General features: G+C 57.0%; 6 protein-coding genes across 6 annotated transcripts; 2 read left to right on the top strand and 4 right to left on the bottom strand.

Moving 5' to 3' along the window:
• Positions 1-1,129: 1,129 nt before the first annotated feature.
• TRAVEDRAFT_98365 (uncharacterized protein) lies at positions 1,130-1,857 on the bottom strand (the record flags this gene model as incomplete). Its single annotated transcript, XM_008034365.1, has 2 exons — positions 1,130-1,714; positions 1,771-1,857. Coding segments are annotated over 2 exons (672 nt in total), but the record flags the coding sequence as incomplete, so codon positions are not given.
• A 1,403-nt stretch (positions 1,858-3,260) lies between these two features.
• On the bottom strand, positions 3,261-4,566 carry TRAVEDRAFT_157568 (uncharacterized protein). The gene is made up of 4 exons (XM_008034364.1): positions 4,406-4,566; positions 4,072-4,352; positions 3,929-4,022; positions 3,261-3,874 (listed from the first exon to the last, which is right to left on the bottom strand). The coding sequence occupies exons 1-4, from the start codon at positions 4,500-4,502 to the stop codon at positions 3,336-3,338; spliced, it is 1,011 nt and encodes a 336-aa protein (XP_008032555.1). The 5' UTR covers positions 4,503-4,566; the 3' UTR covers positions 3,261-3,335.
• Positions 4,567-5,845: 1,279 nt separating this feature from the next.
• Positions 5,846-11,511, bottom strand: TRAVEDRAFT_54965 (ubiquitin-binding TORC1 subunit KOG1). Its single transcript, XM_008034142.1, has 10 exons — positions 11,403-11,511; positions 7,842-11,314; positions 7,665-7,773; positions 7,484-7,601; positions 7,292-7,416; positions 7,019-7,236; positions 6,748-6,956; positions 6,569-6,691; positions 6,301-6,506; positions 5,846-6,244 (listed from the first exon to the last, which is right to left on the bottom strand). The coding sequence occupies exons 1-10, from the start codon at positions 11,428-11,430 to the stop codon at positions 6,207-6,209; spliced, it is 4,647 nt and encodes a 1,548-aa protein (XP_008032333.1). The 5' UTR covers positions 11,431-11,511; the 3' UTR covers positions 5,846-6,206.
• Positions 11,512-11,769: 258 nt separating this feature from the next.
• On the top strand, positions 11,770-17,551 carry TRAVEDRAFT_67806 (dynactin). The gene is made up of 19 exons (XM_008034363.1): positions 11,770-12,145; positions 12,198-12,698; positions 12,748-13,232; positions 13,286-13,377; positions 13,430-13,566; positions 13,625-13,736; positions 13,792-13,909; positions 13,959-14,328; positions 14,387-14,586; positions 14,648-14,817; positions 14,869-14,968; positions 15,025-15,145; positions 15,197-15,425; positions 15,475-15,837; positions 15,893-15,969; positions 16,025-17,043; positions 17,097-17,139; positions 17,203-17,267; positions 17,324-17,551. Exons 1-16 carry the CDS (start codon positions 11,903-11,905, stop codon positions 16,463-16,465), a joined length of 3,759 nt encoding a protein of 1,252 aa, XP_008032554.1. The 5' UTR covers positions 11,770-11,902; the 3' UTR covers positions 16,466-17,043; positions 17,097-17,139; positions 17,203-17,267; positions 17,324-17,551.
• A 291-nt stretch (positions 17,552-17,842) lies between these two features.
• TRAVEDRAFT_16100 (uncharacterized protein) lies at positions 17,843-19,049 on the bottom strand (the record flags this gene model as incomplete). Its single annotated transcript, XM_008033525.1, has 3 exons — positions 17,843-18,168; positions 18,240-18,487; positions 18,565-19,049. The coding sequence occupies 3 exons, from the start codon at positions 19,047-19,049 to the stop codon at positions 17,843-17,845; spliced, it is 1,059 nt and encodes a 352-aa protein (XP_008031716.1).
• A 1,537-nt stretch (positions 19,050-20,586) lies between these two features.
• TRAVEDRAFT_87402 (uncharacterized protein) lies at positions 20,587-20,903 on the top strand (the record flags this gene model as incomplete). Its single annotated transcript, XM_008034362.1, has 2 exons — positions 20,587-20,706; positions 20,763-20,903. Coding segments are annotated over 2 exons (261 nt in total), but the record flags the coding sequence as incomplete, so codon positions are not given.
• Between the last annotated feature and the right edge of the window lie 4,387 nt (positions 20,904-25,290).

The following is a 25,290-nucleotide window of genomic DNA, read 5'->3' as shown; positions in this document are numbered from 1 at the left end:
GTCCATTTTTGCGTGGTTCGCAATACGCTCCAGTACCTCTTCGGAGCTCAGGTAAATGGCGAGATACCGTATCACTTTTTCGGCTTCCGGAAACTGTTCGTGGAGCTCCTTGAGGAAGGTGATGAACTTTGGGTCTGTGAGCGAGTACAGGTGATGATTGAAGTGCGCAAGGTAGGCATTGTAGCGTCCTTCATCCAGGCCGCTGATGAGTTCGCACAACTCATGCAGCTGCTTGAGCAGCCGTTTCTGCGCGAACTGGACGTCGTTATGGCAGAAGCCGGGGCGGAGATGGCACACCGCCAGGAATTTGATGAACCGGTGATGCATGTCGATTTGGAGGTCGACCGTCGTTGCGCGAGACAATAATCCTTCAAACGCCTTTGTGACTGGAGATGACAGAGTGAGCACTAGAACATATCGCAGTAAGTTTGCTGGATGACTGACTTGCTTGCGCGGCGTTTCCGCAGCTGATCGACTGGTAGTGCGCCGGGTGCAGCCATCTTCGGTGCGACAGGTCATCAAGTATACGGAACACGTCGATCGTATACCCATCGTTGTTCGTATACGTCTCCAACAGCCTAGCGAGGGTCTGGTAGAGCTGCACCGACACTTTGACGTCGATGTACGGGTACTCGAGTCGTCGCCTGAGGTCTGCCACCAGAACCTCGATCGGTTCCTGCGAAAGCCTGTTGCTGTCGTCAAAACCGTCTAGGTGCGACTCGATGACTTCGAGCGCGAGAGACACTGCCTTGGCGCTGGAGGCCGATAGGTTACGGTGCTCGAGACCTGACTGGGGAGCCACGTCTCCGCACATCGCCTTGAGACAGCGATGACCGAACCGTGAGGGCAGGGTGCGGACGCAGCGCCTGAGTACCTTGTCCGTGAACTCGACCGAGTCATTCAGCACCAGCGCGTTGGCAGCCAGCAGTGCCTGCTGGTCGAGGTTGTGTTGGTGCTTTTGCACGATCGGTCGCTCAATCCCCGCCCATCGTAAGTAGACCACGCGATCCCGTACGTTTCCCACGAGTTGTGTGGCTCTGGCAGACCGCCATCGTAAAACGAAAGCGACCGCTTGGCCCAGTGTCCAGGCAGCACGACGTATGGTTTGCACGACGAAGACGGATGCGAGCGCCTGTGGAGATCGGTAGGCGCAATCGGGCGCGAAGGCAGGAGCGAGGACGGTGACGATGGTGAACACCAACAGAGTGCCGACGAGCGCGGACGCAACGGCGGCCACGATCTGATGCAGCGACCACAAGAGTACCAACAGCCCCGCCAGGAATAGCGCGGATGCGAGCTGCAGGAGAATGGGGAGGACCGCGACGATGGTGCCCACGTGCCACTTTCTGAGAGCCTCATAGCGGTACTGTCGCAGACGTGCGATGTCGCGCGACGTTCCGAACAGACCAAGTTCGTTCTCGTGCAGCCACTGCTTCACCATCATTCCGATGGACGCCGCAGTAAGGCTGCATATGAGGCTCGAGAACCACAGAGTGTTGATCCACACAGCAAGCAGGGTAGCACGGAACGCGGATTGCGATCGAGTGGCGACGAACTGCTGCGTGGAGTTGACGAAGGCCGAACCGACCGTGAAACTGTTGAGCTGGGCAGACATCTGCACAAGAAGCGCATTCGTCGTGTCCGTAGGGCTCGGTTGGAGCAAAACGTATGTCTCCACCGTGAACGCAGTAAGCACCGCCGAGAAGAGACCCGCCTAAAGAGCACACACGTTATCAGTGTGCGTGTTCGACGGCTGGACAAAGTACGCACGTAAACGAGGAGCGTGTCTATCTCCTCCTTCCACCGCAGTAGGATCCCTTCGTGATGATCCTTGATGACTTTAGCGCACTCAGCCCATGCGGACGTCGCTGCCTGCTCCGCATCATGCCTCTTGGTATGAATTCTCTTGTATAGGGCGTGGGGAGTACGATCCTGGAACACGCGAGCCGTAAGTCTCCAGTTCGCTTTCCTTGACAAGCGCACAACTCGATACCCTTTCACGACTCTTCATCGATTGCCCAGTAGTACTCGGACCCGCTGCCGGGAGTGCCCTTGTGGTAGTCTGGGCCCCGACGGGAGTGATCTTCCCGCCGACCAGAGAGCCGGCCCACGTGGCATTCGAACGCCTCTTCTCGGAGTCCGGTACTGTTTGTGCATGTGAGAGGTCCTTCATGGCCTCAGATGCCACGGCCACCAGTCTGGCCGGGAAAGGCGATTGAGGCATGAAGCCTGGTAACGCGGGAGGACTCCCAACGCTCGGCGCGGCGGGCGAATTAGGCATCCCGGATGTTCCTGTGGGGCCAGATTGGGACTGGCTTGTGAGGGAGCGTGGTTCCCGTCGACGGCCTCTCGAAGCCATGATGAAATGCAAACTCTGGACTAGGGATGGTCTGCTGAAAGAGTGGTCGGTGAGCTGCTCGTTAGCGGATCGCAGCAGGAAGGGGTTGACCAGGGTGCTGGGTATATACGTCGCCCAATCACCCGCTGACATACATCATTCATGCCTCCGGGGCGTCCGGAATGCGATATTTGGCCGTTGGCGACTTACGGCACCTCACTTTGAAGTTCGCGCACTGATATCGATGAAGCGCTTCCTCCTGAACACGTACTGCAGATCGAATCAGAAACGGTATGGCTTTCGGGGAGGTCGCTTACATTCAGCGTCTCGACGGGCGCGACGGCGCGGATGGAAAGTCTCGAGTGGTTCCTCCCCAGTGCTTCGCAAAACGCACCACATGCTGATTATGGGCGCGCGATTCGCGACTCAATGGTGAGAGGGAATTCTCCCCTGCTCTTAGCTGAGAAGCGCACAACGTGGTGGCCCTAGATAACGAGAACCTGAGGTTCAGTCGTAATAGCGGCGTTCCCTGCATGTTGAGATGTTAGCCAGAACCAGGAGCAGCACTGTGTGCGGATCGGACCACATACCGAGTCGTACAGCACCATCAAGTCGTCGAACAACACACTTACGGAGTAACTGGTAATGCTCATCGACTGTAAAATTGGATAGACCCGCTATCTAGCACCAGCCCACCAGTCTTGACAGACTCGGCGGTACCGACGAAGACGCTTGAAGCAGCCTGAGGCAGGAGACGAACGGTTACGTTGAGATCAGGCGCCCGTTGTTGACCAAACACTTACACACAGATGACGCCACCCAGCGCTGCGACCCGAGTAACTGTCCATATCCATGAGTTTGTAAATTTGTCGAGCAAGACTAATTTATAGCTTCGAGTACAATATAGAGTACAGTACAGATGGGCGAAATGGTATACAGGCATCTCAAAACACTACAACCAGCTCTACTGGCACCAAACCAAACCCCGCCGCCCAACTCACTTCTCGCGCGCCGACTCCGCGTCCAGCCCCGAGACCGAGAACTCAGTGGTGAACCGCACATCCGACGGCGAGCCCTTCGAGACACCCACGCCCATCGGGAGGCCCGCCTGGTGGAAGTTCATCGACGTGAGCGTCTGGTCCATCGTGTCCTTCGTCCACGCTGTCCCGTCCGCGACGCGGTAAATAATGAGGTACGTCGCGATCGGCTGCGCCCCGGACGCGAACCCGAGCCAGATCTGGTTGATGGGCGCGTTCATCGCGTACGAGACGAGGAAGGCGATCGCGAACGCGGAGTAGAGCGCGGCGCTCTCGACGATGAGCGCGGCGAGCGAGAGGTATTGCTGGGCGTGCGCGGGGGGCAGGTGCGCGAGGTGCGTGCGGCGGTAGGCGAGGAGGCGCGCGATGATGAGGGCGGTGAGGATGACGTTTACCCCGAGGGAGATTGTGTAGTAGGCGGTGCCGTATGCGAGTGGCTGCTTGCTGTAGAGGGAGAGCCCTGGATGACTCGACTGCAGCGTCCAAAGTGTACCCATGACTAAGGGAGAGCGCGTGTTAGAAGGTGTCGTGTCATTCAAGTAGGGGGACGTACCAAAGGATGCGACGAGCATGAGGAAGGGGAAGAGGTTGACGAGGTATGCTGTTGTGCGACCTGATGCAGTCCAGATGATCCAGCTACGCCAGAGCTACAGCGACGCGTCAGACACGTCCACAGTTGGTCAGCGAGCGACTCACCATGAGGGTGTCGCACATGAAGGTCATGACGAAGAGCGTCGCGTAGAATATGACGTTGATCGCGAGGTTCTGGGTGTCGAGGAAGTACTGCCATGGCCCGGTGGGGTAGTTCCGGTTCTCGATGTAGAGCTCCTGCACAGTGCGGGCCTGGACGACGGCGAACATGGTCTCGACGATAAGGAGGACGGTGATGTAGGCGAGGAGGAAGGTGGTCCGCCAGCCGCGGTGCCTCTGCTTCCATAGGTATAGTGCACATGATGTCCAGAGGACGAGGTGGACGCCTGGAGAGACAGGTGAGCGACACAAACTTGCAAGCAGCACGGCAATCACGAACCGTAGCCTACGCCTGCGACGAAGTCCCCGGCGAGGAAGAAGCGTTCGAGGTTGATCGTCGTCTCGTCCTCGTTGGGGCCATAGTACGGTTTCGACATATGGTGCGGGTGCGGCGCGCTGGGGCCTGTCCGGGGTATGTACAAAGGAGCGACGGTGCGTCTGGGAGACCCAGAGGATGGGGAGATCGCCAGCGTCGGCGAGGCGCATGCTTATATTTGCTGGACCCGGGCAGCCGGGGCGCAAGACCGTTCACGCTGCTCGACGCGCACACCAAGATCGGCCCAGCACACGGGCCTTGCCGACGCGCGATCGGAAACACGCCTCCCTCCCACCGCGCCCGCCCATTGGCTGCCGGGCCCGGCGCCTGCTGCACGGAGCCCGGGGAACGACCCAATATTGACGGTGGCGGTGCACAAACTTAGTCTTCCTCCAAGACCGCGCCAAGCCGCTCTCCTCGGCCTTCATCCAAGGCACACACCTATCGCCCGTGCCTCGTCCAGACCCCGCACCTCGAACGTCTGCAGCCTCCAAGGTACTGCAGCACGCCCTGCGCTAGGGAAGCAAGTGATCTGGGACCTGCCACGGAGGCTCTCTCTTCCGGGAACCTTTCCAAGCTCGCGTTGCTGCGCTGATATCGGTGCACATCGATACCTCAGATCTGCACGTTCCTGGCGCTGATCCCGACCTCGTGCTTCGTCTGCAAGACGTCACCGTGCCTCTTCGTGATTCGCTGCAACAACACAGGTAGGAGTGCGGCCACCCGCAGTACAGAGAGAACCACCGCAGCTTCAAACGGCAAATTATACTTATACTCGCCAACGTGCGTACGAACGCACCCTCAGGAAAATAAGTAGCCCTCGAAGGATGTTCCTACTCGACCCGGCGAAGATCAAAGCCCGCTGTCAAGCCATTCATAGCCAATCTTCAACCCAAAGCCTCCCCCTCGCAACACCGACTAGTGGCGCATATCGGGGCCAGCGGACAAAGTTCACACTCACTCCTCTGATCGACATCGAAGATCTGCACCGTCTGCCCCGCAGACTGTCAAATTGGCATCACGAAGCAGTACGCAGCCCCGGATACGCGCGCGCACGTCAACGTCAACGTCAAAATGGCGCTGATGCTCCCCAGGGCTCCTCCGGCCGGCGAGCTATGCGGGCGATCCTACTCGTTCGTATACGTAGCTGCGGCTGCGGGGCTCTCGTTGCAGCTTTCCGCTGAGTGCGCATCTGTGGTCAGTAACAGGATAGCAGAGATACTTCGCCTTGGCATCTCCTGCCCGCACCTCGAGGCTGCAGGGTCCTGTAACTAAATCATCGGAGCCCGGCGGGGATACCGACCACACCAATCTGCCAGAGAACCTACACGCACTCTATCACGGCGATATTCTCCAGCCGGAACGCACAATAAAGAATAGAGAAAAACGAGCGCAGAAAAAGGTAGGGTCCTCATTGTAGCCACAGCCAGAAACGCCGGATCGCAATACAAGACGCTATAATACTTGAACTATGGTACATACTGCTGTACGAGTACTTATACGAGGCCGCCCGCGCACGGCGGGCGGCGTCGGCATATGCATATGCACGGAGCGCGAATAGGGATTCGGGAGCTAGGGGGGCGGGCGGGCGGTGCGGGTGTGGATGCGGATGCGGTGCCCGATATTAAGGCCCACGCACGGGGGCGGGGCGGAGACGGTGGGAAGCGTGCGGGCTGCTATGTACGGTCCTTCGACGACGACTGACGAGTGGAGAGCGCTGGACGGAGAACGAGATGAGAGCGAGTGTCCGACGGAACGTGTGCGTCTATGATACTGATGGGAGCTTGCAGCCCGTGATGCGGACTAGAGCAGAAGCTGTCAGATATTGCCTCTTAGTGAGAAATGGAAGGCGAACGCACCAGTGCCATCCCAGGAACCGACGGCGTAGACCATCTCGCGTGGGTGGAACGCGAGGCTGCTCGTGCGCGGCGTGAATGGTGTTGTCGAGTCGCGTGGTGGCGGGATCGCGAGGCCCGTCGTGAGCGAGCCCAGCGCACGTTTCGTCGCGAGCGACTGCACCTCTGTGCGTTGCGTGCGCCAGTTTGAGACCATGAGCGAAGAGGTACTGTACCAGGTACGCGTGCAGTCAGCGATGCGGATCACAGGGAAATTCAGGAGACGACATACGCGGCGAAGACTTCTGTTTGCTCGTGCACGTCAAATGCGGAGAGGCCCTGCGGGAAGAGGTCCCACGTCTGCACAGGGCTGTCGCCTCCGCGGAGGTCCCACAGCTTGACCTCGCCATCCATACTTGACGAAAACTATCAACATCTGTCTGGAAGGTCTTGCTAAACGAAGGCGCGTACCTGCCCGAAAGGAACTGTCCAGAGAGCGTGGGATGCCACTTCACGTTCTGCACCCAGGACGGGTGCTGGTGGTACGACCTGACGACCTCCTCGTGCCGCCGGTCAAAGATCTTCACCGCGCCATCCGCGAACCCTGCCAGGAACGTGGGAGCTGAGCCGGTGTCAGACATGAGCGCCGTGACGGGGCTCTCCGCATTTGTGTCCAGGTCCTGTGGGTGCCGGTGGCATGAGAACGCGCGCACGCGCGTGGTATGCGATACAATGCACTGACCATCATTTGGCTCTCCGTGTGTGCGTCCCACACGCGGACGATGCGCGAGTCGCCGCCGACGAGCAGCGTGCCGCCGGACTGCTTCCAGTCCGTCACGACGCCGCTGCCGCGCTTCACTTGCAGGACCTCGTTCAAGCCGCGGAACGCGCTGACCATCTGCACTGGGCCGTTGCAGAGATTGGGATCGTAGTTGCGGTAGAGACGAATCATCCCGTCCGCTGATAGATTGCGCATCAGCACCCGTCGACGAGCTGAAGAAGGTTCGCAATGTACCTGCACCGGTGAGGATGATCCCTCCCACATCTTGGTTGATGATGTGCAGGGACGTGATGCTAGTTCCCCGAGGATTTCCGTTGAAGAAACGGTTCAGACGTCGGCGCTTGATCCAGTCCCATACGCTTCGAGAAAACGCCCATCAGTATCGTGACCACCTTGCGAACGTGAACGATCATTATGTAGACATACGTGACCATATCCGACTCATTGGCAATGACGAGATGAGGGTCGAAAGCGTGGAAGGCGAGGGAGAGCGGCAACCCATTGATCTGGATCGTAGTCACCGGTCGATCCCATCTGCAGCGCGCTGTCGTCGACATGTCAGTCAATGACAGGTGTACATCAACAGATCTCATGGGCGATCACTCACGCGCTTCCAGGGCCTGCTTGTGGGTGTCCTCCATCACCTGCTCGTTCCGCTGCTGCCGCCAAACCTGGTAGTTGTACTGCACGCTGCCGGGCTCATCTGCCTCCGGTTGCTAGGAGAAGGCCAGATTGTTAGTGAACGCATCTCGTCACGGGGTGAAACACTAGATGAAACACTCACCCTCATCTGCGGCTCCTTGAAGTACTCGCAACACCAGTCATAAAACCGGCTCTTCAGTGGTAGAACATCGCGCAGGCCGACGCCCGTGCCGAGGCCGAGGATGATGCTGGAGTCCATCGAGAAGGTGCTCCCTGACGGGCTCGCTCCGCCACCGAAGCCATCTCGGTGGTGCGAATGACCATGTTGCCGGTTGTGGCTGTTGATACGCCGCCGCGCCCGCAGGCGCTCCATGTCCTCCGCCATCAAGGCGTCCATGACGTTCCAGGGCATGAAGCCCATGGTGGGCGATTCGGGTTCCTGCTGAGACTGAGAAGACAAGCTGGTGCGCGATGCCGAAGCTGGCTGCAAATAGGCGTCATCCGGACTTTCTGGACGCGAATAAGGCGACGTATACTGGGCGAAGTTGAGATTCGGGGATGGTGGTCTCGATACACCCTCGACGACCTCTGTACGTTCCTGGGCGTGTTCGGTCTGTTGGGGTCGCGGCGATGAGCGGCCATCCTCCAGAGTAGGGAACGCGATGTTTCCCGCAAGGCTCCGCAGCGCGTTGGCGAAGGACGATGTCCGCCGCAATGTGCTTGACACGCCATTCTGGATCGTGCTGGTCATAGTCTCACTCCGGGTTAATGGAGGGCGACCTGAGGGCGACAGCGGTACCTGCGAGCCCGTATGCGTAGACTGGTTCGACGGAACGCGCTGCCGTGTACCGTTCAGAAGTGACTTCGCATCCGACGCGGTTGTGGGAGGCCTATTAAGCGTCGTGCTCTCCAACCTCGTGAACGGAGACGCCAGCAGGAGGGCCATGATGTAGTCCACGATAGTCTGCGCGTTCGTGGCAACCTCCTGGTACGGATCCACGGAGAGCTCAAGCAGGATCGAGAAGATCGTGAAGAGTGATGACAACAGAACCCGGTTCTCCGCGCGGTAGTCCTCATCGTCGCCGAAGCTATCCAGCCACTCGGTGACGGCGAAAGCCGCAACATCGTCGTCCGGATGCTGGTTCTCCTCGCCTCCCTTCCACCGCCGGTCCTCTTCCCAATAGATCCATGCACAGACGATGAAGTACCCACGCCATTCCTTGACAAGACAGCTGATGAGCACGAGGAGCTCTTTCCGGACCATCGGACTGGCGTCTTCCTTGATCGCAAGCGTCGCGCCTGTCACGACTGCGACCTCCATCCGGAAGTGGTCCGGCTCGTCGAGCTGGTACATCGTGCCGCTTCCGCCGCCGCCGAGCTTGTTCAGGTCCGAGGAGCCAGACGCGCCCAGGAACGTGCTGAGCGCGTACAGGGCAGCGCTGCGCACCTCCGGCGAGTCGTCCGAGAGGAGTGCGATCAGTTTGTCCTGCATGCCACTGTCGACGCCGTAGACCTTGATATCATCGTTGGCATCCCATATCTGCGCGATACACAGGGCGGACCACTGGCGGAGCAAGAAGTCGCCCTCGTCGAGATGCTCAAAACATGAATCGAGGACGCGCTCGTTCAAGCACGCGTTCTGCCCCTGCACGTAGTCACGCGCGATGGTCGAGAGGATGAAGGCGCACATAGCCTTGTGCTCCGAGCCGTTCGGGAATACAGCCTGTCGCGGATCGTCCTGAGCTGCGAGCGCGGAAGCGAAGTACTTGAACCCTCCGTTATTGAACAGATCGACCTGACAACTAGGGTCCACGGCGGAGATCCGCGCCCAGATGAAGATCAAGACAGGCTTCAAGTCCTGGCCCGCGGCCTGGAGGAGACGCGCAATGTAGGGGAAGATGCCAATTGTGAGCGCGAGATGTACCGCCCAGGGGCCCAGGTCGACGAACTGTGACAGCAGAATCAAGGCCCGCAGTCGATGTGGCTGGGAAAGTAGGACCTGCAGGACGATGGGAAGCTGATCTGGAGGTTTGCGAGGAACGAGATGGTGGTCGCTGTGCTCCAGCGTGTTGGCAGGGTACGGTGCTTGGTCGGTCGCACCGTCATAACCTAGCTGATCCATGGGAGTCTGTATAGGCAAGGAAAGCGGACCCGGCTTCGTAAGTGCCGATCCGCCTCGGGAGATCCAGACTTCGAATGCAGTGAGCTGGTCGGTGAAGAATCTGCTCGGTATGTATGTGTACGACTTCTCGCCAGGGGTCGTTGACGGCCCTGCGTGGGCTGCTTGACCGTTCGCAGCTGCCTGCCGTCGATTCCGCGCGCCAAGGGATACATCCTTCGGGATATTGGAATCCGCGTTCTTCAAGAGATCCGGGAGTTGGCGCAGGCACGCGTCTACGGCCAGATCCCAGGCCGCCCAGAGAGGATGAGTGTTGGTCGGAGGAAGAGGGGGGTATGTATGGGGCGTGCAGTGGTAGTTCTTCATGATGCGCTCGGCTAACAGGAAGTTGCGGAAGAGGGAAGCAATTAGCAGGTCGGACCGGTACAGGCGCGTGAATACCTCGCGAGGGAACGTGGTCCACGCAATGGTGTCCGTGATCGCGGTGAATATCCAGTTCAGCTCTCCGAGGGGCGTTCGTCGGTCCTTTAGGTCGCCTGGCAGCTGCATGACCTGGTCCGTAGAGATGTCGTTGGGAAGCTGGTTGTTGAGCAGGAAGTATCGTAGCGCGATGTCAATAGGGGAGGTCAGACACGAGGTGAAGAGGTCGGCGGGAAGTTCTGGGCACGAGGGTAACTGCTCGTCAGCTGCGCACGCTGCTAGTTGAATACACTCTGAATATGGAGGCGTGCCCTCGGGATAGCCGCCTCCATGTAGCTTCGCGTCGCTGTCGCGCTGCTCTGCGAACTTGACGAAGTTGCTGAGCAGGTTTCCTGCTGCTGAACAGTCCCACAGGAAGATGCACGGAGAACGGAGCCAGCTCTGGATTTCCTGAAGGGCTATGGGGATGTACTGCGTGTAGTTCCGGTTGAAACACCACAGTTCTCCACTAGGCGTAGGCTTCGGTACTCCATGTCCGTTATAGTGAAAGAGGACTGCATCATCCATCGCCTGCTTGCGCAAGGTAACACAGAAGCGCTTCAGGTCTTCCTTGGAGGGATCGAGGATCGGCTTGTAAGATATCTTGGGGTTGAGGCCCTCAAATTGGTGCTGAAGGTTCGTGCCAATGACCTCCAAGGCCTTGTGGGACGGCATGGTATGAGGATCTACCCATGCCTCAAGAACAGCGCAAGGGTTGGTCTTGATGATGTCTGGAGGATCGACGTCGATGTTAAGGCAGAGAACCAGAGCGGCATGCGCGGTCTTGATCTTGCCAGGCGCCGCACGCCACGGTACCATCTTCGGTGTTCCAGGAGGAGGAGGCGTGGGGTTTCCGCAGGTAAGGTGTCGCTTCGCCGACCAGTAGGGGAGCATTGGGACGGCGTCGGGCAGGTCTGTAACGGATGTACGCAAGTCAGGGTCATATCCTCCGTTCATGCCTCTGGTGCCGGTGCGGCTGGAGGACGGGTCTGAGAGCGTGCTAGAGCGGTGGTCCCGCTCTGTCTCGTCGTCTGCATCTGGGTCTCCGTGATGGGTAGGATGCCACCCATTGCTGCCTGCAGCCGCTTGGGAATCTGAGGTCGTTGGATTGAAGGTGAAGCTTACCCTCTGCATAGTGGTGATGACCGTTCATGATTGCACAAGTCCGAGCTCAACCCGTCTAACCAGAAACCCTTCCTCGCGTTTTCCAACGACAGAGACCCAGATGGAACACAAGCAGAGGTGAGGGGCCAGCCGTGAACGCAAGGAGTCAAGGTGCAGTTGATGTCGGTCCCGGGTACATGGCCCGATTACGGTATGACGCAGTGTCCACTATCGGACCTTGAAACATCAATAAGCTTTCAATGGTAAGTGTTACCCCTGCTATTGACTCTCGTTGAAGCCATACTTCACTGCTTTCACATTCCGATCAGTGCCGTTTACAGCACATTCAGGACCTCGCACTGTAGACGCGTTGCTTCATGCCGCAGGTCTGACCTCTACCCTCACCTCCCTCGTTCGCTCGTCTCTTCTTTACTCTGGGGTTCTCTGCGGGCAGCCTTGGGCCTGGCTTAATTTCAGACTAACGAACTTTACGCAATATCGCTTGGTCTGGACTGGAACCTATGCCTCTGGAGCCTGTTCTCGGGGCACTTGTAGAAGTTCCTGCTGGTCGGGGTACCGTTCGCTTCGCGGGGGCAACCTCATTCTCCGCGGGGAAATGGATTGGTATCGAGCTATTTGACGGTCATGGGAAGAACGACGGCACCGTGCAGGGCGTGAAGTACTTCTCCTGCAAACCAAATTATGGCGTCTTCGTCCGACCAAGCCAGGTGAAAGTTATCGCTCCGCCAGAACCAGTACATGCAGTGAGTGTTACAAAACTATTCATTCTGCATATTGGTGCGAACCACGACCTAGCCCACAGTTGCGCGGGCGGTCGGCCACCAACGCACCGGGAGTCTTTCGCGCACTCCGTCCGTTCGTTCCATTCCCTCCTCTCCGCGTGCCGGTAGCCCAGCGAAGCCTTCTACCTCCTCGCTCGGTAATGGAAGCGCACCACACTCTCCTGCGTCGCGTCCGGCGCGTCTCGGGTCCCCTACGAAACGCGTTCCCTCGCTCACCCTACAACCTCGCGCCTCGCTCGCACGCTCATCTTCCGATCTCCTCAGTCCTACCGTTGGCCGTAGCCGGAACAACTCTAGAGATTCCCCTGTATTAGAGCCTGCACCTAGACTATTCCCCAAGTCCCAAGTCACGCCCGGCCATTCTCCGCCACAACTCTCATCCTTACGACATGCTACCTCTCCCAAGCAAGAACCTCCGTCCTCACCCGCTCCGGAGCCTGAAGTTGACCCTGAACCTGTGGCGTCGCCTGAGCCACCCACCGCCAAACCGCCCTCACGTCCCGTAACTCCCATAGTAAGTTCACTTACGACCCTTATCCTATTCCGATGCATAATCTTCTCAGCGAGTCGTAGATGATACCGAAGTGCAAGAGCTTCGTGCAAAGGTTCGCGTTCTCGAGGCGAAGCGTGCGGACGACGCGCGACATGTGCGCGAACTCGAGACGCGTCTCAATGAGGCCGAGTCGTTCGTCGCGCTCCGGCCGAAGCTGCAGGCCAAGCTCAATCAACAGCAGACGGAACTGATCGCAACGCGACGCGAATTGGCGGACGCACAACAATTAGCACAACTGGCAGAGAGTCGCATTGTGGACACGCAGGAGCAGCTCGAGATGGCAATGTTGGACAAGGAGATGGCGGAAGAGCGCGCGGAAGTCGCAGAAGCTGACCTTGAGGATGTCAAAGAGAGGTTGGCTATCGTCGAAGTCGAGCTGGAGGTCGTCCGCGAAGGTGGAGGCGATGAGGGAGGGGGCGACACCGCCGTCAAGCAATCTCTGGCGTACATCCAGCTCGAGAAGCAGAACGAGCGGCTCAAGGAGGCATTGATCAGGTTAGTATATCTGCTCCTTCTCCTGTAATGTCGTGGTACTCATGAGCATGCAGGCTGCGAGACATCTCTTCAGAGACAGACCAGGAACAGCGCCGGCGCATTGCGGAGATGGAGAAGGACGTTACCAGCCTCGACGACTTACAAGGCAAGCCCCACATCTATATCTTCTGCACATCTATGCTAATCTGCACGCGCAGGCCAATACGAGTCCACCCTCATCAAGCTCCAGAATGCCGACGTTCAGATTGAGGACCTCAAACTGCAACTCGATGATGCTCTCGGTGCTGAAGATCTCCTCGTGCAACTCACGGAGCGCAACTTGATGCTCGGAGAGGTTGGCGATTATATATCTCTGCTAACGGGAATATTCGAGACTGATATTTGCTGCGCAGAAAATCGAGGAGATGCGTATCACGATCGAAGACCTGGAATCCCTCAAGGAGCTCAACGATGAGCTCGAGGAGAACCACGTCGAGACAGAGAAAGCAATGCAGGAAGAAATTGGTTAATACTAATCGCGCTAGTAGCCAGCGCACTTACTGATAATTCAGTCCTACAGACGCGAAGGACGCGCAGATGCGTGAGCAAGCCCGGAAGATTGAGGGTTTGGAAGAGGCATGCCAGGACCTCGAGGGAACGATCGTTCAGTTCCGCGAACTGGTCCTCCAGCTCCAGACGTGAGTCTCCGCAATACTGCACCTCTTCGCTCAATTCACAATTTGTTAGCGAGCTCGACGCGTTGCGCACTGAGACTCAGACGGCACAGCACCAGTCGCAGACCGCAGCATCACAGACCGCGGCGATGATGTCATTGAACCTCAAACTGCAGTCGTCCGCGTCCAAGAACCAGGCTCGCCATATCGACCTCGAGGTCAAGAAGATCGAGGCACGCGAGGCGCGGGAGCTGCTCAACATCATCCAGCCATACCTGCCGCAGATCTACGTCGAGTCAGACATGGACGCAACGAACTGCTACCTATTCTTCCAGCGTCTCGCGGCAAAGGTCGACCTCATCAACAGCGTTGTCGCCCAGATGCACAATCTGCCGGAGGCACTCAACGGTCCCGTTTCAGATATTCTTGTTGGTATTTGCGAGGTGCGTATTATCGTCCACATGTGTGTACGAGGTAGTTGCTTACATGGGATATCCATAGATGAGAGGACGATTGTCGAGTTTGTCAACGACATGCAAGCGCTTCGCGGCGATCTTGCGCAAGTGCGACGTAGAGACCTTCCTCAACATCGGTCGTATCTTCCCCGAGGTCGCACCAATGGAGAAGCGCATCGACATGCACATTGACCTGCTTCGCCGTGAGGAGTTCAGGGAGCTCGAATGCGTTAGCGATGCCGCTAAGTATGTCGAACGAGCTATGCTTTGGAGCTTCGCCGTGTACTGATGGGCGTTATTCTCACAGGATACAGTCGCAGTTTGACCACCTCTCGGAGACGTACTTCAACAATTTCGAGTATGACCTTGGGGAACGCGAGCTTGGCTACGCCTTGTCGTTCGACCATGATCTTGAGATGTTTGCTGCGTCTGTCGGCCTCATCAAGACCTCCGTCGCTACCGTTCTCAAGGACAAGGGTATGTGGCACCTTCCAAGCGCTTCCTTTCGATAAGCTCACATCCTTTTAGATGTCGAAGTCAATCTCGGCAGTGTCGACCCAGATCAAGACTTCTTCGAACCCCTGCAGAAGCTTCTTGACCAGTCAAGGAGCGCTAAGGTTCTTTCGAAGTACGCACCCTGCAAAGCCTCACACATTACATGCACAGCTTTAACACCCGACACAGGAAACTCACGAAGCGACTGGAGGACCTCACGCAGGACTCAGTGGCACTGAAGCCGCATCTCGTGCCCCAACTGCAGGCGCTTAACAACACAGTACCAGAGCTGGTCAACTTCGGTTTCTCTGTAAGTACAGGACCTGAACCTTCCTTGGCCTCATGCTGATGTTTTTTGCAGTTGGCGCAACTTGTGATGCCCCACATCAGCGACGTCCGTGCAGCCAAGTCTGCGTTCCAGCTATCTACGGTTCTAGCGTTCGTCAAGGAGAGCGCCAGTTCCACTGTCGGCAAGGGACACAGCAACGACTCTTCGGCCTGGGACTCGGTCAGCGAGTTCCTCAACCACGTCCTTCAAGAGGCCGGTCGTATCGTTCCCCTATCCCTCGAAGGCGAGAACACCCTCAAGAGTAAGTCGCCTTCTATCTCCTGCGCTAAGAGGAGCCTAACTGTCCACAGTTTCCGGCTCCGCGCCCTGGGTGTCACGTATCGACGAGATCAAGGCGGCAACGGCGATCAACGTCGAGGCGGAGCGCAAGGTCGCGCAGCTGAACGACGAAATCCAGGCGCTCGCGCGCACGCTGAAGCTCAAAGACCAGGCGATCCAGGAGACGGGCGTGAAGGTCGAGCTGATGGAGCGCCGGATGGAGACCGTGAAGAAGCAGGCGGACGCGATCACGGACCTCGAGAACGAGCTCTCGAAGGCGCGCAAGCAGGAGCGCGCGTACGAGGAGGCGATGGAGCAGCTGCAGGCGGATCTGGACGCGCTCGAGCAGGACAACGCGAAGCTCAAGACCATCGCGAACAACCCCGAGCGGCAAGGTGAGCGCGGGTCTGCGACGTGTTTTCGGATGGTGGAACTGAGCGGTTGTGTTAGCGTCTACAACCCAGGTCGTCGAGGCCGAGACTGTGCCCACAGAGGGGAACCTCGAAACATCGTATCTCCTGGAACAGGTACGCGACCCTGGGATCTGTCCATTTACGAATTTGTCTCACGATCCATCTCCAGATCGATGCGCTTCGCGGCACTGTACGCTTCCTGCGCGGAGAGAACTCGTTCCTCAAGGGCCAGGACCTGCTCAAGGAGATCGAAGCGCTCCCCGAACTTGCAGAGCCCTTCTCACGCGAACCCACACCGCCGCTTGTGCCCTCTACGCTCTCCGACTCGGAGTCAGACTCAGACGACGAGCCCCGGCCACCGCCCACCTTGCGCGACCTCGCGGTGGAGTCGAAGCTGCTGTACCGCGAGGTGATCAAGTACACCACGTCGCCGCGCATCGTCGACCTGTCTGTGCTGCGTGCGAAGCGCGAGGACGGCAGCGGCGCGGCGAAGGCGTGGATGCCGCGCAAGAAGACACCGGCGTACCAGCTCTTCGAGCGGAAGATGCAGGGCGAGCGGCTCGGCAAGCGGTTGAAGGGTCTATTGGAGATGACGAGCCATATCTCGTGAGAGCTTTGCGGTCGTGGTCGGTTTGGATAGTGCTATGCTCGCTTCTCGATATCCTAGGAATCGTTTATTGTTATACCCGTATGTCGTTTTATCGTTCACCATGTACCTTTCCACATCGCACCTTCCGAGACTGCATCATCATCAAACGTTCCACATTTGGCGTGAGCAGGGAGGAATCGATAGCAAACAGCAGTCTTACAACAGGTTAGTATGTGTAGTACAAGGCGGCGAGAGCAGGAATAGGGTGATCGATAAACAAGCACATAAACATAAGAAAATTCACAGTCCTCCGCGTTTTGCGGCTTTCTCTCAAACCTCCTCTTCATCTTCTTCTGCAGCGAGCTCTGCGTCCGCGGCAGTTCTTGCCCTTTTCGCGACGGCCTCCTCGGCCTCCTGGAACTCGCCGTAGTCGCCTGAGATCTTCCCCTCCCCGGCATCCTCATCGTCCTCGTCGCGGCCGCGTTTCGTGCCCGCAGTACTCGGAGGAGCGGGCTCTTCAGCGTCGACAGCATCCTCTTGGTACTCGTCATCCTCGTCGTCCTCTTCCTGGTCCTCTTCGTCAGCAACGGGTCCAGCCTGTTGGTTCTGAGTCTCCCGCAGACGGACTATACGCGCACGCGGATGCTTACCTCGCCGCCGAGCAGAAGTTCAGTCAAGCTCGGCCCCCGGGTGCGCTGTATGAGGTGCGCATGAGCGGTATGTCCACAATGACAGCCTGGCGCGTGGATGTGGCGTACCCCTGCTCCCTCCTCGGCTTCCTCCTCTTCCTCCTCCTCTACAGCCCCGCTCTCGCCTTCTTCCTGTGTCAGGCGTATGTGAGCTATCCTCCCGCCGCAAAAGGGGCCTATTCACGAACCTCAAACTCGTACTCGTCGCTCTCCTCTCCCTCGTCGAGCTCGGGCTCCTCAACAGGGTCCGCGGGTAGGTTGTTCGACATGTTCACGTCCGCGTCCAAACTTGTAACAGGGTTTCCGCTCGTGGTTCGCGGATGGGTGACCGTGCGCGGGGAGAGCGAACTGCCAGCGGAGGGTGTCACCGGTGTGGAGAGCAGAGGCTGGGAGGTGGTGCGGGGAAGGGGGCGCGAACGTTGCTCCGCATGATTGGTGGATTCACTCCGGACGGACGCAGACGGATGGGCGTGCTTGCATAAGACTCCCACTGTACACAAATGCGGCCAAGTTCATCAGGCACACTCTGGCTCTGCGCTTGTCCGGTCACGCAGGATATTAGCTGGGTTGTGTCTATCTTAGACTTGTCCTTGATATCGCTGATATGTTCTACACGGCAGTACTTCGTACGGATAAAGCACGAAATGTAAGCAATTAATGGTGTGCGAACCGGCGAAGGGCCAGCATTGAATACATCACGATTCACCACTCATCTCCACTCATCCGAGTCTGAGTCCCCGTCTGCGGCAGGTTCTTCGCGGTAATCCGTGTCGTCCTCCTCGGTCATGAATGTTTCAGTCCGCTCGAGCTCCTCCAGCCTGATCCTGAGCAGCTCTTCCCTGACCCTGAATTTTGCGAGCTCTCCTTCCATGTCGTCGCACCCACCGTCCGCGAACCTCCTCTTCACCAGATCGCACAGCTCTTCCGCCTTGCGGCGTGCGTCTGGCTCGCCGTCGGCGAGCGCAACGAGCGCCTCCACGCCACCCTCGATGATCGTGTCCACACCGACAATCATATCCATGTACCGCCAACCACCTGGAATATTGGGTATAGTGCCGTGTCATTAGCGACTAGGGATGAATAACTAAAAGCAGGAGCCTACTGACGATCGATCCAAGCGTGCGTCGCCGCGGCCACCTGGAACATCTCAAGACAGAGCACGTCCGATGTGAGAGGCTCGATCATGCCGAGCCGGAGGTCCACGCCCTCGCGCACTCTGCATGTGTGTTCCTTCCCCTCGCTGAAGCCTATAATGTAGATCTTGTCGCCCTTCACTGTGTACGGCGAGCCATGCCAGCCGCCATGTTCGACGCCGGCCTGATGGATAGCGACCATTGCTTGGAGCATTTGCTTCCTGGATGATGCAGACTTGTCAGCTGGAGACATATGTACCAGTATAACACTGCGAGTGCAACCCCAATGTTTACGTACCTGATCTCGAGATCTGAGAGGTTCGAGGACCAACGTTGGGGTGCCTCCGACCCCTGACCTACGTGTTCAAGGACTAGGCACCGTATAATGTCCCCCTTGGGGCCCGCGCCTTCGAAGAAACCGATCAACTTGGGAACATATACCCCTTGAAGTTTGAGCAGTCTGCCCTGGTACAGTGCAGCCTCCTTGGACAGGGCGTCGAATAACTCTGGGCCCCAGCTCCGAGTTGCAGACTTGCAGACGACCTTCAAGGTGTCCTTGCTAAGGACCTCGTCATTCTTGAGTAGATGTGCACGGAACATCTCGTATTCAGAGTGCTCGGCAATTCGGCGTTGATCCTTGAGGGTGTACTGGACATCGACGTCGACACCAGTGTCTTGCAATGCTGGTTGGAGCGACAGCGAGACGAAGGATGGTTTGTCCCAGGGGACCGACTTGTCGAGGAAAGCAATGATATCGGAAGGGAAAGCGAGAGTGGTGGACATCTGCTAAGACTGAGAGTGAGTACGAGTGGATAAAAGACATACTGGTTGAATGTGTATTCATGATGCAGCGAGTTGCCAGCGAGTCTCGCGTAGATCATTACCGTGGATTGCCGCCATTTGATGGTACAGAAGCTCCTCCATGAACTCGTACGCACACAAATAAACAGCTATACGAAGTAGTACCAAGAATTGGGTGTGGCGTCATGGTCGAGAGGCCCACAGAACAGAGACGCGAGGCGCCCATGCAGCTTTGCTTTACACCACGTCGCCGCGCGCGGAGTCTCACTCAGGATCTCTCGGGTCCTTCAAACACTACCGTGGCGGATGGGTATGCATGGTCCTTTTCTTTGTGTATACTTCTGACCATCGAACTAGATAATCTCACGCAGAGTTCCCAGTATCGATCGGGTTTGTGTATATTGTAGGTACAGACACTAAACTGACCACGACAATAGTAACGCCGTGCGAGGACGTTCAGAGGACATGCTATTCCATGGATGATAGAATGATTTATGGGTTCAAACGTCAAGAGCTTGCTTCGCCAGTATCGCATATCTGTACGACCCCGCGGAAAGAAACTAGTTGATGTTTCCGAGCTCGCGTGGCGTCGTTGGCGACGTAAGTCTGGGTAGTACGGCGTATGCTGTTTGTGTGCTGATGTTCTGCCGCACCCTCAGGTCTACTCACTCTTAAGAAGTGCGGTCACAGTTCGAACCCCCGGCCTTTCAGCACCAACGCTTCCGGGGCCTGCAGAGACCGTGACTACGCCGCGCCGACTCCATGCTGAAGTAAAACGTCTCATTCGAATTCTATAGGTCCACCATGCGGGGTTCTTGACCACCACGTTGCATTCGTCTTGACAGGACACGCATAAGCTATGAATGCTTCGCTGTCTATTAGTGGGTTCCGCGCTCAAACTCGGTGGGACAGACAGGCAATAAACTAGCAGTACGTTCACTCATATTACCCAAAACGTTTTCGTTTGCCGCGTGATGACGGTCTTCTATTGAACGTTAACGGAGCGCTTCCTTGGGTCACCCCGGAAGTATCTATATAATGCATGCCTCCCGTATTGCGTACCCTTTCAGTGGCCTCCAGCCTCCTCCCACGACTTTCCTCTACTAGACCACGCACTTTCGTACCCATTCATGGCGACAACCGACGACAAGGACAACTCCCCTACAGCTGACCAGGGAGTACCCGGAATAAGCATAGCGGAAGATGTCGACGCAGACTTCACCTCAGACCAAGCCGGGCCAAGGCCTGGGTCATCAGCATCAACCAATGTGGCAACCCTAGGCGATGCAGACACAGACGCCACATCCGAAGATGGTACAGACGACACGGGGAAGCAACAAGAGGAGGATGAAAGTGAGGAGGACAAAGAGGTGGGGACCGCCGACTCGGAGGGTAGAGCAGAATCCGCTACTGGACAGGTACTATGTTGTGCCTCTTCGAGATGAACTCGCGGCTAACACAAACTTGAAATGTACACCAGGGTCCCGTCATAGCAGATGAACCTAAGTGGGACCTCAGGAGGCGTGAAGACCAACGCGCTGCTGCAGAAGCTTGGACTAAGTGCACCGATGTTATGAAGGGTCATCACGAAGCCGTCTTAGCGAGGTGGAAGGACGAGATTGATACTCTGTTGGTCTATGTACGTGGCCTTGCCGCTGCTGAAGGGCGTGCTCACCTCATAGGACGGATGCCTAGGCGGGTCTCTTCTCTGCTGTGCTGACCGCGTTCAACGTGGAGTCGTACTCGCTTCTCCAACAGAACCCTACAGATACAACGAACGCGCTCCTCGCCCAGCTGTCGGCACAGATCAGCAGTTTCACTATCAACTCCTCATTCGCCAACTCCACGCACGCATTTATCGCGACCCCATCTACATCGCCATTCCGTGCTGCTAGGTCATATGTTTGGATCAATGCCCTCTGGTTCTCGAGCCTTATCTGCAGTCTTTCCGCCGCCTCTGTGGGGATGATGGTCAAGCAGTGGTTGCATGAGAACGCGCTCGGTCTGGCTGGAACGTCGCGTCAAACTATACGTTTGCGCCAGTACCGCTATGACGCCCTCGTAAGATGGCATGTGGGCACAATCGTGGCAGTCTTACCCCTCCTCCTTCTCTTCGCATCCGCGTTCTTCTTCGCCGGATTGCTGATTCTTCTCTGGACTCTCCACCACGGTGTTGCTGCAATTGCGTCCGCTCTCGTCGCAACTCTCGTCGTATTTGCCGTCACGACAATCCTTGCTCCGGCTTTCTCGAGCGATTGCGCATACAGGTCGCCGCAGTCGCTCGCTGTCTTCCTCGTGGTCCAGATGATTCGTCGCTTTATTGACTCTATACGTCCTCAGTTTCACTGGCACTGGCACCCCCAATGGCACATCCCCAACGGCCTTCGCCTCATCATCTGGATCTCTTCAACGCTCTATACTTCCGCTTCCTATCGCCTTCAATCCACGCACCTCCAACGTATCTGTGACTTCCTCACCCTCCAACCCCAACCCCTTCGTACTTGGCTACTGAGCCACCTTCGTAACGGCCATACTCGCATCAGCCGCTTTGCCACCGTCGTCCGAGGCATGCATTGGTTGAAGTACCGCCTCTGGTCACATCTGGAACGCGAAATTGTTGGGGTTCACAAGCACGACCTCGATCAACGTGCAATAGAAGCGGTTCATACTCTAGTACTGCAGGACAAATTCACCGACCAGGTCTTGCGACCCTGCGTCCGGACCCTACCCCCGGAAAATGGCCATCTATGCGTCCAGAAGATTCGGCAGGATAAGGATCGCGAAGCAGGAATCTCCCAATCAGCTCCCTCCGGCTTCAGTATGGGCACCTATGCGGCTCTCATATTCGATGTCATGGAGACCTATTCCGATGTAGACGTTAGACGCTTAGATCCCGACCAGACCCGGTTACTCAAGACACTCTTAGACAACCTCAAGGAGCCACCTCTCACCATCGTGGGTCTATCGTACGCAACCTGGGTATCGACCCCGGAGAGGCTCTACAGGACGCTTGCCAGGTTGATCCGAAGGAGCACCGAGACCGACGTTTTCGTGGACGATGTATGCCGCATAGCAGACATCCTACTAAACTGGGAGTATCTCTGGTCGTTGTACCGCCTCGACCTCATCAACATTCCGGGGGCGAAACTACCGCTGGCTGATCTTCGATCAGGCGGCTTACTACTCAGTTGCGGACCTATGACACGCCAAGGTGAGCCATGCTATTCCAAAGTTGTTCCACAAGCTTCTATCGTTGTTGAGCACATTCTCCTAGTAACCGGAGAACTAGAAAAATTGCTCCTCTTAGCTAAGGACGCCGGAGACAATCTGCGATTGGCTCAAGCGCATCAGCGACTCCTTGCATTCCTGTGTACGTGCTACCTCGCCCCGGGTTTCATAGAAGATCGCGACCGGGCGTTCGTGCAAGACCGCCTTGTAGCAGAATTGAAGGCATTCGAGGGCGACATCAGCAACTTGAATGAAAACCGATCTTGGGGAGAACGAGACATGTATTCCTGGCTGAACCACGGCGAACACCACGACCCTCAAGAAGGACTGGTCTACGAGTTGGGCGCTGATGCGCACACCCAGACCGACTCAGCCATTCCTATAGATGCCGGTGTCCCGGATCCCGAAGAGGGCTTGATCTCGAAAGGATATGTTGTCTTCTTACCCATTATCCTGACGAAGTTGCTCCCGCAGCTTCCGCCGGGATCCATCACCTCGCATCTTACCGACTCTATGAAGCGCATCATGGATGTCCATACCGACCCTCTGCCTAACTTCATAGCCTACTTTATCCACCTACGGGCGCCGTGGCATGCGCTCCACACACTTGTCAGCGGTCCGAAGGTCGGAAATACCAGCGGTGAGGATATCTGACACAGTACTTTTCCAATCTCACTGACGAAAATCCCATACCAGGCCCTGAAGAACTTCCGGACGTCAAGCCTAAACGACCCCTCCACACCGAAAGAGCACAAACGTAACAGGTACGAATGTTAAGCAGGATTATGTGCATGTTGCCATCGATATTGAGTGTCGTCTTGTTCAGTCTTTGCCCTCAAAGTCAATCGTCCCCCGACTTCGTATTGTCATTCGGTTAGCTATGTTGCTACTCAGACCGTTGCGAGTATAGAGGAGACCAGTGACAACCCATGGGACTGAGGATCGATTACCTTTGGCATGTGATGCTCTCGCGTCAGTATGTAACCGTTTATCCTGCAGCGTCGTCAATCTTCCACGGAGAAATGGACTCAAACGGGCGCTCAACACCGTACCTTCCTACCATAAACATACATACACTACGACGTGGTCCGCCTCACATTGCTTAGGCGGCTCACTGCGTGGGTGGTTTTCATGTGACAGCGAGGGCTCGTTAGATAATGGCAGTAATTTTTGTGGTGGGTCCCTCGCCTTTCGTCTTCAACGCTCCAATCAAGCTCACTGGCACTCTAGTCTCTTCACCCGGTAGCGTGGCCTCTTCTCTTCGGAGAGCGTGCCCACGTTCGCGCCGTCGCGAACACATATGCTGTCATCGCCCCAGTCCTGCTATGTACGTCAAACTGTGGTGTCATCCGTGCCGCTAAGGAACAGTGGCGGCCGCGTGCAGCAGCAGCACACCCCCGCAAGTTCTCCCGCGTCGAAGCGTTCCGCTCCATACCTGCCTGTGAGCGAGCAAATTTTCTATACCCCGCACCCCAGATTTGCGCAGCTTCCGATCGTTGCTGATGATTCTCTGACCACTCGGAGTACAGCCGTTCGGTGGCGGACGGTCATTCGTTGAGGAACTGACAGATGCCAACGGTGAGAAATCGTATGATGAATGGTACTTCGCGATCCTGATGTTTGAAGTAGATGTCTACTTACGGAAAATACCCCTCAAAAACTCGACAGCGATATATCGATACCGCGTACCAACTGGAGTGGCCCTTCGACTGTCTGGGGCTGACTCGCTGACCCGAACGGATCGAGGTCGTGTCGTTACAGGCTATACATTGTAATCCGCGCTCAGCAAGCCAGCTCGCAACCGACACTGTCTACGCTCGGGATGCAAGAGTAGCATTTGTACGGGTGCACAACCAAACAGGCAGTGCCTTGGCAGCTCAGCTGCTCACAAACTTCTTACGAGACTGTGAGTAGTCAACGTCGCCGTCGTCGTCAAGGGACCAACCACTAATTCCACTCCGATTCCCGACATTTGCAACGTGCTCGATCGTCGGCTGCAGCTGACAGCGGACTTAGTGTCGCGCAAGCTTCGAACTCAAGAGATGGATCATCACCCTGAGGCTCTCGTGCTGCACCCCGACGTGATGCGTGTCATCCATGTGCGCGATCTTTTGCGACCTCGGCGGGATATGGCAAACTCAGCGCGCACCCATGACCAAATAGACGCTGCGCACCCAGCGGGCGTCGGGCTTCGGATGCGCTGGCGTGAGTCTCAACACTGAGAAGCACATGGAGGCAGGAGGAGGTGCGCTGCCGACGTCAGGATGCGACGCACTAGAAGCTCATGCTGCGTAGGAACCGACCTGAACAAGGGAGCCTCGACGCGATCGTGCGTCATATCCGGCTACTCAGGGCGCAAAAAGCGACGACGATGGCCTGGATGGGCGATGGACGTCTAATCTGGGGCGGGCGCACGATCAGTTAGGAAGCCGGCGGGAGCACCTGAGCGTCACCATTCCGCCGCTTAGTTAGCTAAGTCGAACTACCGCTGTCCCGTAGCTAATTAGCTAGTCTCCCATTGAACCAGCGAAAAACCCAGCATTCAGCACTTTCCCTTAGGCCCTAAGGGCGACTACTGATATAGATAAGATGTGAGAGAGATCACTATAGATAAACACCAATCAATCTACCGATAACAACCTGATCGCTGTCCGAGAATGCCGGGCGTTGAGTATCGCATCAGCGCCCGCCGTTGATGGCGTCGGCAACGCTGCTTCTCGCGTTGTCCGGACCCCGCGTGACGTCGTTGCTGACGGCGCCGACGCCCCGCGCCCCGGGCGCTCTCCCGCCCGCCCCATCCCAATCCGGTAAGTAGTACCTCGGGTACCAGGATGCCCTCCCCCGACGGGCCATAGCTCCTCTCCCCCTGCCCCCGATTGACATCGTTCTTTTTGTATTGTGTGCGCATTACATGGGGCTATATAATACACTTTGTCCGACGCTTATACGTATAGTATTCGTTTATACAGTCAAGGAATACACTCAAGGGCACTTT

Source organism: Trametes versicolor, assembly GCF_000271585.1.
Source record: "Trametes versicolor FP-101664 SS1 unplaced genomic scaffold TRAVEscaffold_1, whole genome shotgun sequence".
Lineage (NCBI taxonomy): Eukaryota > Fungi > Basidiomycota > Agaricomycetes > Polyporales > Polyporaceae > Trametes > Trametes versicolor.
This window is presented reverse-complemented; position numbering and strand designations above follow the sequence as displayed.